Source organism: Dasypus novemcinctus, chromosome 26 (assembly GCF_030445035.2).
Source record: "Dasypus novemcinctus isolate mDasNov1 chromosome 26, mDasNov1.1.hap2, whole genome shotgun sequence".
Classification (NCBI taxonomy): domain Eukaryota; kingdom Metazoa; phylum Chordata; class Mammalia; order Cingulata; family Dasypodidae; genus Dasypus; species Dasypus novemcinctus.
In genome coordinates, this window is record NC_080698.1 from 30,737,605 (window position 1) to 30,753,783 (window position 16,179).

Genomic DNA, 16,179 nt, shown 5'->3' on the forward strand with positions numbered 1-16,179 from the left:
TGAAAGATATTCAACATCAAAGGTAGGTAGGGAATTGCAAATTAAGCCAACAATGAGTTATCAGCACACATCTATTAGAATGGCTAAACTCCAAAACACTGACAGCACCAAATGCTAGCAAGGATATGGAACAACAGAACACTCAGTCATTACTAGTGGAGATGCAAACAGTACAGCCACTTTGGAAAAGAGTTTGGCAGTTTAACCATACGATCCAGCAATCACATTTCTAGGTATTTGTCCAAGTGAATTGAAAACTGTTGTCTATAAAGACACCTGCAGCTTTTTCATAATAGCCAAAAACTGGAAGCAACCAAGATGCCCTTCTCTAGATGAATGGATAAACAAATGGTGGTACAAACAGACAATAAAATATTATTCAGCAATGAAAAGAAATGAGCAATGAAGCTACAGAAAGACATGAAGGAAACTTAAATGCATATTGGTACATTAAAGGAGCTAAGTCTGAAGAAGCTATATACCTGATGGGTCTAACTATATACCATCCTGGAAAAGGCAAAACTTTAGAGATAGTAAAAAGATCAGTGGTTGGGTGGGGTTCAGGGGTGAGGGAAGGATGAATAGATGGTGCACAGGGCATTTTTAGGGAAGTGAAACTATTCTGCAGGTAGCCCTATTAGTGGATACATGCGTTTGTTAAAACCCATAGAACTGTAGAGTATCAAGAGTAAATCCTGGAAATGGATGTGGCTCAAGCAATTGGGCTCCTGTCTAGCATATAGGAGATCCAGGTTTCAATACCCAGGGCATTCTGGTGAGGGCATGCTGGCCTGTGTGACAAGCTGTCCACCTGGAGTGCTGGCCCATGTGGAGAGTTAACGCGGCAAGATGATGCAACAAAAAAGAGACACAGAGGAGAGACAGTAAGAGATGCAGCAGACCAGGGAGCTGAGGTGGTGCAAGAGAAAGATCACCTCTTTCCCACTCCAGAAGGTCCCAGGATCAGTTCCCAGAGCCGCCTAATGAGAATACAGACAGACACAGAACACACAGTGAACAGACACAGAGCAGACAACAGGGGGAATGGAGGAGAGAGGGGAGATATAAATAAATCTTAAAAAAAAAAAAGAAGTGAATCCTAAGGTAAGCAGTGGCCTTTAGTTAATAATAATGTATCAATTATGGTTATCAATTGTAACAAGTATGCCACACTGATGCAGATGTTACTAGCAGAGGAACTCTGTGCTATAGGCACAAATTTTCTGTAATCCTAAAAATGCGCCAAAAAATAGAGCATTTTAAAAATCTAAAATAAATTCTTTATCTTAATAATCAAAATTTTGGTGCCTCTTAAATTTTGTGCTCTATTGAGTACCTCACTTGCCTCATCCCAGTCCCAGACCTGACATGTCTCTGGCACAGATTAGGCATTTAGTGGAAGTTAAATACTATTAATATTGGGAAGTGGATATGGTTCAACTGATAGAGAGTCTGCCTACCATATAAGAGGTCCAGGGTTCAAACCCAGGGCCTCCTCATGTGCAGTGCTGATGTGCGCAAGGAGTGCCCTGCCACGCAGGGGTGTCCCCCGCGTAGGGGAGCCCCATGCGCAAGGAGTGTGCCCCGTAAAGAGAGCTGCCCAGCGCAAAAGAAAGTGCAGCCTGCCCAGGAATGGTGCCGCACACACGGAGAGATGATACAACAAGATGACGCAATAAGAAGAAACAGATTCCTGTGCCGCTGACAACAACAAAAGCGGACAAAGAAGACGCAGCAAATAGACACAGAGAACAGACAACCGGGTGGGGGGGGGTGGAGGGGAAATAAATAAATAAATAAATCTTTTTAAAAAAACCCAAAAACCCAGGGCCTCCTGACCCATGTGATGAGCTGGCCCACGCACAGAGCTGATGCACACAAGGAGTGCCATGCCATGCAGGGGTGTCCCTGATATGCAAGGAGTGCACCCCGCAAGGAGAGCTGCCTCCAAAAAAAGCGCAGCCCGCATGAGTGGCGCCACACACATGGAGAGCTGGTGCAGCAAGATGATGCAACAAAAAGAGACACAGATTCCTGGTACCACTGAGAATGCAAGTGGACACAGAAGAACACAAGAGTACATGAACACAAGAGAGCAGACAACGGGTGGGGGGGGGAGGAGGAGGAAGGGATTGAAATAATATAGTCTATTTTTTTTTAAAAAGGAAGAAAACAAAACAAAAATACTATTAATATTAACTCCCAACCTCTCTTATATTCCACTACCTTGCAGTATTACATTAGGAAATAATAATGACAACTAAGATTTAAAGGGCTTACTCTGTTCCAGGCACTGTGCTAAGCCCCTTTAGTGCATAATTTTATTGAATTCTTAAAATTCTTTGAGGCAAGAGGATGTGGCTCAAGCAGCTGAGCACCTGCTTCCCACATGGGAGGTCCTGGGTTCAGTCCCTGGTGCCTCCTAAAAAAAAACAAAAAAACAAACAACAAGCAAATGAAAAAACCAACTCAGAGGAACTGATGTGGCTCAATGGTGGAGCGCCGGCTTCCCACATACAAGGTCCCCTGTTCAATCACTGGCCCTAGGTACCTCAAAAAAAAAAAAAAATTATCTGATTTCTTGCAATTGATAAATTTCTGTTTTACAGAAAAGTGACAATTTAAATAATTTAAACAACTTCCCAAGAAGACACAGCCAAAAATTGAGTTGCCGGGCAAAGAGTTTCTTCCAGCAAGGCCACTGAAACTTGTTTGTACACAGGGTAGTTGAACTCATGTGCAATGAGCCAGACTGGGGCCCGCTCATCAGAAACCTCCTGCCTGCAATAACCCAGACAGACCTCCAGGTGTCCCCACTGGCCAATTTTGTAAGCGCCCGAATTGTAGGTCAGGGAACGCAATCACTTAGTGGAAAGGTGTTTTCAAGCATTCTTGTGCCTGCTTACAGAGCAAACTGCGCCTGACCTACAGGGTTGGTTTTGCAGTCTAAGAAAGGCTCTGCAACGGAGCAGGGCCAAACTCTCCAAGGATGGGGAGGGCGCGACCCCTTTCTTCTTAGCACACAGCTTTCATCTGCAAGAGCTTCTCAAGCATCCGTTTTGTCTCACCTGCCCTGGGAGGAGCCTGGCAGGTAGGGTGGTCCTGCGTTCCGTGTCTGTAAGACATGTCTTATAAGTAATGATTTTGTCCCGTGTTGATTTTGTCTTTTAGCCCTAAATGTCCCACGTGCAGCCTTTTGTAATAAATCACAAAAATTTGGCAGAGCAAGGTTTTCAGATTTAATGGGGCATTCTGTGTTTTTATTTGCTCAATCTGGCCACCCGGCTGGCGGTTCTGATGCACAGAGCAGGGGAGGTAGCAGCCTCTGAGCCAGCAGCAGGGCTAAGACCTTGGCAAAGTAGGAGCAGCGCTAAGGACACACAATTTAAGGAGGCACACCCTCTTGGGGTCTTGCAAGTGCATCTCACCCTAGTGGATGTTTTGTAAGTGCCTTAATTGGCTTGACTACTCGAGTTAACCCTTTGTGGAATGTCTCTCCACAGTAGATTCCAGAGAGGCACCAATTCATACTTCACCAAGCTTCCGTGTTGCACTTTTGTGAGTTAGAATTCTGACCTGGGTACCGTCTAGATACATAACTTGGGTAGGCTACTTTATCTCTCTGAACTTTTGTTTGGAATTAATAATCACAGACTTGCTGTTGAGGGTTAAATAAGAAAAATCCAAGTACCTTCAACAGTGCCTGAGACATAATAAGCCCTTGCCCATAATAAACTGTGATTTCAGTGACTAAATTATGGCAGTACCAATACTCAACCTCAGCTTTCTAGATCTTAACACTCAACATCATTTACTACCTTTTTTCAGAAAATAGTTGATATGAAACATCTGCTAGGAACTAGATGTTGTGCTGAGCTGCTTTTATGCATTATTTCATTCAGCCCATATAATACCCCTGTGTTATGAATTGAATTGGGTCTTTCCAAAAGATATGTTGGTGCCCTACTCCTAGAACCTCAGAATATGACCTTATTTGGAATGAGGGTCTTTGCAGAAGGACTCAGTTAAGATAAAGTCCTACTAAAGTATGGGGGGGGGGCACACTAATATTGATATAGCCTGTGCATAAATTCAAAATTGTTTCCAAGAGTACCTAGTCCCCAAAATGGCCAAATAAATAATATAGGCCCTACAGTCTTTGAATGTTCAGAAAGGATGTAAGACAAATATATATTCAAAGTTGCATCCGGATATGCTAATTCAAGCTCACCTGAAATATGGGAGTACTTTAATTCAAAACTTATCTGGTACTCAGACAAACACTTAACTAACAAGGAAAGTCATTTTCTTTCATAAAAGCACCATTTAACTCCCCACCCTTACATCTTTTCTGTATAAAAGGGAACCCAAAATTCTATTTGGGGCTCGGTTTTTATTAGGACAAGAGTCCGCCGAGCCCGCCCGGTCGAAATAAACCAACTTCCTTCTCGGTACTCTCGTGTCCTGGCCTTCGATACCATGCACACCCGATTTCTCTACAACAATATGACTGTTGTCCTTATTAGAGGAAGGAGATTTGCACACATGGATGCACAGGGGAGAAGGCCATGTGAAGAATAGGATTGCTGGCAACCACCAGAACCTAGAAGAGACCAGAAAGACAAGGAAGGATTCTCTCCTACAGCGTTCAGAGGGAGCATAACCTGCCCACAGGTACAGACTTCTGGCATTCAGAATTAGGACAGTATGTTTCTCTTGTTTTAAGCCACCCAGTTGGTAATTGGTTAGAGCAGCCTGAGAAAATGTACTTGCTCTAGTTCAGCCAGCAGGCAAGCGTTGAGGCTGGGATTCCAAGCCCGCAGCCTGTCTCCAGATCTGCCTGACTTCAAAGCCCACACACCTACCCACTGCTTTTTAAAGATGGCGATGCTTGCCCAGACACCCACCGTCAACTCCCAGAAAGGCTTCTTCCAGGGTCACTGAAGGGCTGCTGGGAACGTCCCTCCCAGTCCTGGAACGCCAGCAACCCTGGTGAGATCTCTCATTACGGCTTCCCAATCTTTTGATCTCCTTTGAGGCCATTTTCTTCTGAAAATGAAAAGAGGATAACACAAATGGAGAATGGATTCCCAGGAAAAAGTGTGGTGTGTGTGTGTTGGGAGGGCAAAGGGGGAGGTGGGGAGGCAGCCGAATTCCCTAATCTCACAGGCCTTCCAAATGCATTCCTCAAATACCACCTCTCCTTTGTTCTCCACCCTTTTTGAAAAGGTAATTCCAGCCCAAGCTCCAGCTAACTGGCTGTTCATTAGGAGTCTCTTCAAGCCACACCCTGAAGAGAAGGGTCTGAATCACCTATCTCCAAAACCCTCAATCTGCAGGATGCCGGGAACTAGTTCCCTGGCCTGAGCCTTTCCCTGATTATCTCCGCCCGGCTAGTCTGATTTCCAACCTTCCGCTTCCGCCCTAGGCTTCCTCTTGTTTGCTCTTTCCCTCTTACCTTTGCGTTTTCACTGGTCTCTTTCTGAGGGTGGTGCTTGATGAACAATTGCTTTTGGGTAACACTGTGGTTAGTAAAGAGCAGGAGATTGAGAGTCAGCTTTATCTCTTCTGTGCTGTGTGGCCCAGGAGCCTTCCTGAGTCTTCTTTTTATCCTTACCTGGAATTTACACCACCTTAGTTGCAGAGTTGTAGGGAGGCCTGCACGAGGTCAGGTAAGACAGCACTCAGCCATTGTCTGGAACTTGGTGAGAGCCCAGAGCCGCTGCTTTCTTCCTGCTTACCTGTGGTTCTCTGCTTTGGCGTAATCTGTCCCCACATCTCTTAGTTCTAAAACTGGCTATGCTTCTCCTAGATTTAGGGCCTTGGCAAAAGTCTTCCTCTTTATCCTGAGAGAGCTTCCTTTCCTTTTTGCTTAACTGGGTCTTGTCTAGTCAAGGCCCAGATAAGGCTTAGGCATCACCTCCCCAGAAGGGCCCATTGCATCCCACCAATTGAAGGTATTATCAACACCCCCATTTTCCTCTCACCACCCTGGCTTTCAGGGAACTAATGAACATTTTAGGTTCTTCAGATTGCTTACTTCCGCCTGTGTTTCTCCCTCTTTGAGGTGCAAGCCTCAGGAAGCAGAGCCTCTCTTTATGCCTGGACTGGCTGAGGCAGGATAGACGCCCTATTATTTGTTAGATATTTGGTTTTTCCACTCACATACAGTCTCACCTTTCTTCCCTGCAGACAATCCTCTTCTTTCCCCAACATAGTCGAGAATCTCTGCTTTAAACGCTCATAAAAGTAACACCTTTTCCTTGAGAAGCTAACCATGGTTTCTCAGTGCACTCACTTTTGGCAGCTTGGGTGGGACAAGTCTTTGCTGTGTGGAATCACCCCACACACTGCAATATGTCTAATGTCCCTGGCCCCTAAATGCCAGTAATACCTTCAAATCATCGGGAAATCCAAAACACAGCGATACATTTCCAAATGCTTGCTATGAGGTGGTGCAGCCCCAATTGAAAATCTTGGGTAGTTCATGATTATTACAAGCATTCAAGAACAGGAAATTATCTAAAATTCAGAAGTAAGGCCAAAGTCCACCTCCCTCCCCCACCCCGCCCCTGTTTATTGTTCTTGCCAAGGCTGCCAATACTCAAAAGTATATGGAAATAGAAATTGTGCATGTTTTAGTATTAGATACAGCAGTAATAGTGTCATCAAAACAAATCTTGTGCATATATTGCTTTTTTTTTTTTCTGTTGGGGAGATAGACTCCTTCACTAAATCATCAGAGGTAGATGAAAGTGTTATAAGGACATCCTGCTGGTGGGTTCAGATTCTAACCTTAGATCATTTCAATGTCTCTCCAAAAAGAATCAAATTGTGAAGCCTCAAGTACACATCTGATAGAGTTAACTTCCAAGAGCACATAAACTTTTCCTATTATCATATGGGGAAGGATCAATAGATATTTCAGTGCTACCAATCAATATTCAGTTCATTATAGTATCTGATATTGTAACAAGTATATTCACTGGTATGAGACATTCTATTGACTAGGAAACAATTTAAGAAATGTACTTGGTCCACTGATGAGCTCACATAGCAACAAATAATATAGCGTGGTATAGGCAGTCACCTAAGGGGAGGCAGTATCCTAGCCAAGGATTATCTTAACCTGTGTTTGGATTTAGGTTTGACTCTGCTTTTCTACCACTGGTAACATGGCAAATCATATAAATTATCTTTAAGAAGAGATAAGGAGCAAACTGAGCTGGATTTAGGATGCCTTAGTTCAATTTTTATTAATACATTAAAAATAAAACAAAACCTCTTTGCTACCTGTGACAGTCTGAAGTTCTTTTTTGAATCTCAAAAGATTATGTTCTTAAATGAATCTATTCCTGTGGGCATGGTACCCTTTGATTGCGTTAGATGTGTTTTAGACCGCTTGATTAGATTGCTTTTGAATTGACTATGTCAGTGAGGCATGGCTTACTCTTGCTGCATCTTATATGAACACACACAGACAAAAAGGCTGCCCAGAAAAAGGAAGCTGCCGTTGTTGACCTGGCCATGTACGAGAGAGGACTTGAGGATCACTAGCAGCCAAAGCTGAAGCACCAAGCTCCCAAGAGGCTGGGCCCAGCTCAAGGCTGAAGAGAAGAGCCATATGCCTGATCGCCCACAGCTGAACTCAGGAAGAAAGTGGAGCAGCCAAGACAGAAAGGAGGGCTGGAAAGAGACAAGCCCTATGTTTGACTGCACACAGCCCTGATCCAGGAGACAGAAGCCGGGATGGGAAGGCAGGGACCTCAGCAGGGATCAGCTGCCATCTTGCTTCACCACACAGCAGCACCCCAGGATCCCCAAGAGCTGACTTGGGTGAGAAAGCATCTCTGATGGTGCCTTGATTTGGACATTTCATGGCCTCAGAACTGTAAGCTTTTACACTAACAAATTTCCCTTTATAAAAGTTAACACATTTCTGGTACTTTGCACTGGCAAACTAAGACACTTCCATTTTTCCTTTATGGTGGAGGAAACTGAGGAAAACATGTGTTGAACAAGGTATTTTAGGATCTGGGGTTTGGCAAGTCAGGATTTATTTCCTGCCTTTTTCCTAATAGCTGTGTGGCCTTAGGCAAATTACTTGACCGACCTAATCCTTTTTTGTTGTTTTGTTTTTTGTTTACTCCTCTTATCTCTCTAATCCTTAGATTCTTTATCTGTAGAATGGGGATAATAGTACTACATACCTCATTGGGCTTTTGTGAGGATTAAAGGAGCAAATGCACGTAAGGCACTTTTGCACACCAGCCTGGTACAGATTAAATTAGAATTCAACAAATTACAACTCAGTTATGCAACAAGACTGGCTTCTCTTTTTTCTGCTCCAAAATGGCAAAAGGATGGGGAGGAGGGGAAGCAGAAAAAGACCTAAGGGAAACCATGGGAGGCAATAAGAAACAGGCAAGGAACACAGACAATGAGGGGCTTGTCAAACTAGGCTGAAAGGTGAGTTGTGCATCATCTTCTAGACTCCAAGTTTGTGTTAAAAATTTTTTCTCTCTGGGAAAGCACTTCGTCTTACGCTTTGTGACATCATAGAGGACAACTAATGGCTTGCCTTATGAACAAGCATTGATAAAATTCCTTTGCTTTAACTCTAGGTCCAGTTACTGAAAGCATGGTGTGCAGTCTCTGCTAACGGATCTCAGGGAAAGGTAAGAATAGAAAAGCGTTTAGAAATATTGATTGCAATTCAACAGAAATTTTATATCTGTTGAACCTAATAATAAACAGCAATGTGTATGTTTTTGAAAAAAAGATCACATCTTAGTAATTCACTTTTTCTTCCAGGGATTGAATCTGGGACCCCGTATACGTGAAGCAGGTGCTCAACCATGGAGCTACCCCTGCTCTGCACTTTTATTTATTTTATTTTATTTTACTTTTATTTTTTTATTTTACAAAATTATAGCTCTTGGAGCAGATATGGCTCAAGCAACTGAGTGCCCGCCTCCCACATGGGAGGTCCTGGATTCGGTTCCTGTGCCTCCTAAAGAAAGCAAATGAACAACAAGCAAAACCAACAAGCAGACAGTAAGCAAAAAACAAACAAGCAAATAATGAGCAAACAAACGAGGGAGCCAATTCATGGGCCGGGGGACAAAAAAAACGATAGCTCTTTATAACAAAACAAATACTATTGATTGTACACTTTGGATGAATTGTATGCTTAAAAATATAGACATACCAAAAAAAAAAAAAAAAAAAGATATACATGAAGTGATGAATGCACAACTATGTGATTATACCAAATATCATTGATTGTACATTTTTGATGGATTTATGCTTTAATATGTACCAATATGTAGCAATACAATTGATTTGTTAAAAAACAAACTATAGCTCCATAATAGATTGGAAATTTAAAGTCATTATTCCAATTATGAAGGCTCTTAAAGACCGATACTTGGGGAGCAGATGCAGCTCAGTGGTTAGGTGCCTGCTTCCCATGTATGAGGTCCTGGGTTCAATTCCCAGTACCTCCTTAAAAAAAAAAGACTGATATTTAAGGAAACTGTTTAGTCTGAAACTTCATTTCTAAGTACAGGCTAAACTAATCACTAAAGACAATTCTGGAATCTTTACTGCTTACATATGTACAAGGAAGCATATCAAAGAATTTTCTCAAATATAGAGAAAAAAATGAAAGACGGTGAGGCAGTTTTTCAAATCCACCTTACGAAACATACTTCTTCAGGAGGTAGATCAATACAGAGTGAGGCCCAAGATATGCTGGGCGAAAAAATAAGTTGAAAAAATAAGTTGTAATATGATGCCACTTTTAAAAAATTGCTATTTGCAGAGGAAAAACCTGAAATATACAAGTTAACAGTTGATATATCTGGGATGTAAGATTCCAGAGCACAGTTAAATTTTTAAGATATATGTTTCAGGTTTGAGTTAAAATTTGTTACCATTAATATATGATATTTTGCAGGAAGGAAGAGAATGTTTACATATTGAAAATTTACCTTTGCCGTGTTGTGGTTTTTAAATAAGCAAACCAATAATGTGGTTTAAATGTTTTTCAAAAAAGATGTGGGAAAAAATCATCCCGCAGGCCTGCTGTATTTCCCTATCTATGCTTGCTTGCTTTTCCTTCTTGGAAGCCAAATACTATTTGCCCTTTCAAGGCACACTTGTGATTCTGAGCATACCATTTCTAGAATAGGAAATGTTTTCATGTAAGATACACAGAAATATCAATATTAAGGTCTCAGACAGTTCATTTGCCAGGCCCTTCTCCCTGTTGTGCAGTATAAAAATAAGCCAGGTAAAATATTCTTGCCGGTCAGTGAAACTACTCTGAATTATTTGTTACAAATAAACAACATTCCCAAGATTAGGAAGCCTAAAAATTTGTATCTGTCATCCTCGGTGAGGCAATAACTTACTGTATTTTGTCAATTCTGAGACAACTTTATTGTAAGACACAGCATGGTTTTATGTATCACTAACAAAGAAAAAAACACTACCATTCAACTAGGACACACCATCAATTGAAAGATGCATTCCAATTTCAGAGATATAAATATGAGAAAAATGTGCATCTTAGAATCAATAAGATATGATACTATAATTAAAAATCTGAAATCTTGCCCAACATGATGACTTGAATGGGGAACACATTAAGCTGCTTTGTGTGACCCTGAATATAAATGGAAGAATACATAAACACTTTCAGTAGCACACCTTTAGTTTATTGACCTATGTAAAAAAAATAATAGGTCTTAAAAAGTCAGAATAGTAAAAGAATATGCAAAAGGGTATTTCTGTTTCTAGAAGGCTATACAAATATGCAAAAGGGAATACGTTATTTTTTTGCATGTCTTTTTTCCCACTCTTTTTTTTCCAAACTTCATTTCTAATGATACAAATGACTAAGGACCAGTTTAACAAATCATTTTTATGTATATATTACATGCTTTGGAATATAGATAGAAAATGTTCCAAAAAAGTTGTTCAGAAACGTCTTTTCACAATATGAACAAGAAACCTGTATAAAAGGGGTGAAAGGAGCACCTTTTATGGAGTTCTGAAGCAGAATAAAGATGACAAAAAAGAATCAATCTGGAATATGGAAATCATTTGTTTCTTTAAAAAAAAAAATCCTGCAGTAAACCACAGCTAATAATTAGTTCCTCCAAGGAAAGTATGAGGTAGTTTTAGCCTCATAATTAAATCTATTGCAGCTTGGAGTATTTTTTCTTTTCTTTTCTTAATGACTGTTCTTATTTTTGTCACTTGGTGACTTAGAACTACCTGTGGAATCCAGATAAAGTTTCATATTCTAATGTTCACCATTTTAAGGCACGCAATTCATCTAAAATGATGTAGCTTTTGTTTTGTTGTTTTGGGGTTCCTTTTGTATCACCTTGAAATACTTTTTCAAACTCATGATTATAAAGCCTCTCCATACCAAGTCTGCTATTTCAAATGACAGCCAGGTAGGAGAGTTACAGCCTGAATAAAATAGTTCATTATATAATTGGTATGGAAAGAAAAAAGGAGCTCAATGATAGTGTACCTTAGAAAATTCTCCAGAGTTTGTCAATTACTCAGTGGACTGCTTCATTCTCCCCAAACTGCTACCATAAAGTTATATTACAGGATGCTACAGTAATGAGTCTTTCCAGAACCCATTTTATGGTGCTTATGAACAACATCACTCTTTATAATATCCTAAAAACATTTACACTCATTCAGAACTTTATGAAAATCCAGCTTCTCTCTTCAAGTAATTTTCCAATACTGCCTAGTTTGTCCATGTCCATGTAGAATTAGCATGTTATTCTTTGTCAGCTCACAAATTCAAATGTCTTGAGAGTGAGCGGTGACTAAGGAGCTTCGGGTTTCCCTTCTCTCAGCATTCTAATTGTGCTCTGGAATTTCCCCTTTCCTTCTTTCCGACTGGAGACCCTAACCACACTTTTCACAGTTTTCAGGTTTGCCTTCAATAACTGTTGTTCTTTTAAAAAGTGCTTGCTACTGAGAAAGCCTTCAAACCGAGTCCTCTCTTGGCAATGGTTCCACGTGTGGTCAGACCTTGCTCTGTTAGATTAGTGCCTGGAGTTTAAAAGGCGAGTCATCTTTCAGGGGCTTTGCCCTGCTTTGTGTGAGATTCACTTCTAGGGTCACTTAATTCTTCTCTTCAACCTTTGACACTTTCAGGTTTCTAAAGCCAACAGCCGTGTCTGGGAAGATGAACACATTTTGCAAGGCACACTAATGTTGAACGCAGTGCTTGGTCAAGAAGTCCAACTGCAATTCAGACTAATGTTCCAGGCTTTGAATCTTCATGCCAAAAGAGCCTCTGCTCATTACTCTCCAAGCTGTCTTCCAACCGGCGTCCATCTGTACTGTCCAGTTGACTGGTCCCCGTGTACTGTCTATTGAAGGAAACCGAAATGTTACTGCTTGTGTCACTTTTGTTCCCAGAATACAAAGACAATTAAGTTCAAAGAAGTTAGTAGAAAGCACTGTTAAGAAAAATTGTCAAAAGCTTTAAAATAAGGCATAAGGATGACTGGGGACCTTTTAATGTCATTCTGTAGTATTGTCTAATAGGGCTGTGCAAGGATTATTTAGTTTTTTAGGGAGACATATCTCTAACTACTATTTACCATTGATTAAGACCCAGATTGTGGGAAATTACATGTTAACATATAGATTTTTGCTGGAAAGAAATACAAATAATTTCTGTTTGGTAGAAAAGATTATAGCTGTGGTTTTATTATCTTACAGGGCATTAACTTTTTTTTTGTTTGTTTGTTTTTTAGATACTATGGCCAGGGATTGAACCTAGGACCTCATATATAGAAAGCCAGTGCTCAATCACTGAGCCACATCAGCTCCCATTAACTAGTTTTGCATCTAATTTAGTAATATTCCAGCATTCTTTCTTTCACGGTGTCAAAATCAATCTCTCTTCAATTCTTTTTGAACCAACTTTACCATTCTGCTAGTTTCCTCATTAATGAGTTAATGACACATGCCTATTTTCTACTGGTATGAGTGATATTTTTAACTTTTTAAAAAGTACATTTTGACAGCACATTTTAAGTATTCTTCAAATTAAGGGAATATATGAGTTATTTTCCTCAAGGACAAAGGAATATTTTTAGGGAGGCAGACAAGGGCATCTTGGGAACATTATTTCATATCTCTGTATGGATCAGCTACAAACTGGGAGTGACCCAGCATACAGCATGGCATTTAAAAACTATAGGCTTATTTGGATGGTATATATAAATGAAAGCATCCAATTATACAAATAAATCAAACCTCTTCTATATAATTGTAAGTTAATATTGGTTAGATAGTTAGTAGATTGTCAAAATTTTAAGTTTCCATATATTTTAATAAAGGTGATAAAAAGCCCCTAGAAGAAGAAGGGGAAATAAAGACTATGTAAATCCAAGTATTTAGTATTTTCATCTAACACAGAAGCAAACTCGGGTTTCATACTTCACACATCAGCCAGAGCAAGCGAATCTCTTGCTATGCAAGAAGCAACACACAAATTTAAGGGACTGTACTTACTACAGCTGGCTACACTTAGTAAAACAGAATTTAAAACTGATCTCATTTCTGGAGACACAACCATTCTCCGGGACAGAAGCCCTTGGCTTTGCCTAGTAATAGGTAGAGTTCAATAAGGAAGAGGAAGGGAAATGGAAAACAGGAAGTGAAAGAAAAAAGTTATTTGAAAACACAGTTTTAGAGCAAATTCCTAAAGCTTTTGTGATTATTTTTGTCTTAACAGGTCAAGTTAAATTGATTGGATTGTATGATTTAAAAATCCTAAGTAATTAAATGAATGGAAATTAGTACTCCCATGACCCTGTGGTTGGGATGGTAATTTGGGAAGTCTTTCTGGGAGGTGAGAGCTAAAAAAAATACAGATTTCAACTTAATCCATTAATTCTACTCATTGTAATGTGGCCTGAGGAAATAATTTGGAATTAAGAAAATAATGTGCACAAAGATGTTAAGAACAGCATTAATTATAAGAAAAGAAGAAAACCTGGCAACTACTCAAATGTCCCAAAAAAAATGAAGGAACTATCATATATATTGGTCTAAAGAGTTTTTCAAGAACACGGGAACATGTTTATAGAATTAAGTTAAAAGAAAAACAAAAACAAACAGGATGTAGAATTTCATATAAAACATTGCAAGATGTAAAATTGCATATATATCATTATGACTGTTTTAAAAATAAATTATTAAAAATGGAGGAAAGGGATAAAAATGTTAATAGATGCTCTCTAGATAATGGAATTATGGGTAAATTATTTCCCACTTATTTTTGCCTTCATGTATTTTCCAAATTTTCTACAGTGAGCTCATATTATACATATTCGCACAATAGGGACCTTTAAATAGCTTCTAATTTCCTGAACATTGTGCCTCTTTCTGACTTCAGACTGCCCTATCAAGCCACCTTGAGTCTGCTGAAATAGACTGGCAAACTTAGGAAAACCAGATTTTCTGTTAAGAATATGCTAAGTACAACTTCTACAGGCCAATGAAATACTGTTAAGGATATACTACTGTCTTATGCACTGAATGTTTTATATCATTTGTAAGTAAACCAAAAAGAAAGTCAAAATTATACAAATGTGAAAACTCTTTGCAAAGGTATTATACAAAATGATTAGAACTGAATAGAAAAAGTCCAGCTCAAATTGTGGGCCAAAGCTAGTGTGGTTCTTATTCCTACTCATTTGTAAGTGTTGTTTACAAAAGTCTAAGCTATTTGACATCCTTTGAGGTATATTTTCATTAAAATTCTATTTTGAGCATACCCTTTGTTGAGTTGAGACAACTGGCCTAATATTTCAAGCCAAGAAAAACTGCTGAATGTGGAGGAATAAATAAGGCTTTTGGGGCTGAATATCTCCAATTTGCTTTTGGCACTGAGTGCTTTAATAAGAAACTGAGAACCTCTCCAAGTCATCAATATAGAGACCTCTATAAGCTATTGTCTGTGTAAGTCTGATATGCCTGAAGCATTCTGATTTAAAGAAAACAAAGTAAATTTTCTAAGAAAGATGAGAGAAGGTTCTACTTCTTGGCACCATGGATATGGATTTTATTCTGTGAGAAAGTGAAAGGGAGAAATGACCTCTTCAAACCTACCCCACCCCCTCTTGCCTGAGAATTGAAAACCAGATAATTTAGTTTGCAATATATGTTTCTTAAATCACATTGTAGCAAATTGTTCTTGTATATTTCTTCTAAATGTTTACAAAGAACTACTTTTACAAAGAGGACAGCTGGTTGCGTCTGTTGCTTCTTAAAGAACATAGGGTCAGACACAAAAAGGCAACAAATGTTTGAAATCAAGCCCACCAACTGTCTATTAGGAATCTTGGTATGAACAGCCTTTTCTGGGGGGGTAGAGATATTTTGTATTCACTTTCAGCCAAATGATTTTTCTTCCCTCCAAGGTTCCAGAAGAGTCTACAAGGGACATGTCAACAATACAGTTTCAAATATTGCAATAAAAGCAAAAACAAAAACAAAATCTTCAGACTCATAATTTTATGTCTAGAGCTCCAAGAAAAGGGTCAAATTTGAATGCGTGAGATCAAAGGACAACAAATTTTTCTTAAAAGACCAGATAGTAAATATTTTTGGCTTTGCAGGAAATACCTCTGCCTTTGCAGTGCAAGGAACACCATAACAGGTAAATGAACAAGCATGGCTGTTTTCCCATAAAACTTTATTTACAAAAACAGGCGGCAGGTGGATTTGACCCATGGGTCATAGTTTGCAAATAAATGCCTGAGCTAAATATACATTATACTGTTCAAAAAGTAAAAGAGGATCCCTGGATTCTTTTGAACAGGGACAGGCTGCTAAAACTGTAGAGCATCACTTCCTTACCTGCTTGGAGAGGGGAGAGGATTATAGACATTGCCATAGCAGCTGGTATAAGAAGGATGTGCCGGGCTCTCATACTCAGATAGCCCTATGGTTATCTGAGTCCTCCAGTTCCCAGAAGCATTGGTAGAAGACACTACAAATGAAAATGAAAAGAGAGGTAAAATTGGTGGAAATATTCACAGTGAAAAATCTGTAAGTCATTTAGATATATATATTACAACCGGCTGCATGCAGAGTAACAATTAAGAGCCAGGGATTCGG

At 39.6% G+C, this 16,179-nt stretch overlaps 1 protein-coding gene and 1 long non-coding RNA gene across 8 annotated transcripts in view; one reads left to right on the plus strand and one right to left on the minus strand.

Annotated features, from left to right (window-relative positions):
• Nucleotides 1-7,480: 7,480 nt before the first annotated feature.
• On the plus strand, nt 7,481-9,269 carry LOC131276151 (uncharacterized). The gene is made up of 3 exons (XR_009183629.2): nt 7,481-7,836; nt 8,625-8,678; nt 8,815-9,269. It is a non-coding gene; the product is annotated as an uncharacterized lncRNA (long non-coding RNA).
• Nucleotides 9,270-10,702: 1,433 nt separating this feature from the next.
• FRMD4B (FERM domain containing 4B) overlaps nt 10,703-16,179 on the minus strand; it is a 365,011-nt gene continuing 359,534 nt past the window's right edge. For all 7 annotated transcript variants that reach the window (XM_058288632.1, XM_058288631.1, XM_058288629.1 and 4 more), the window contains 2 exons: nt 15,919-16,051; nt 10,703-12,413 (listed from right to left, as the gene is read on the minus strand). In XM_058288632.1, coding sequence (XP_058144615.1) covers nt 12,293-12,413; nt 15,919-16,051 — 254 coding nt within the window. In that variant the 3' untranslated portion in view covers nt 10,703-12,292. The remainder of the gene's footprint in view (nt 12,414-15,918; nt 16,052-16,179) is intronic.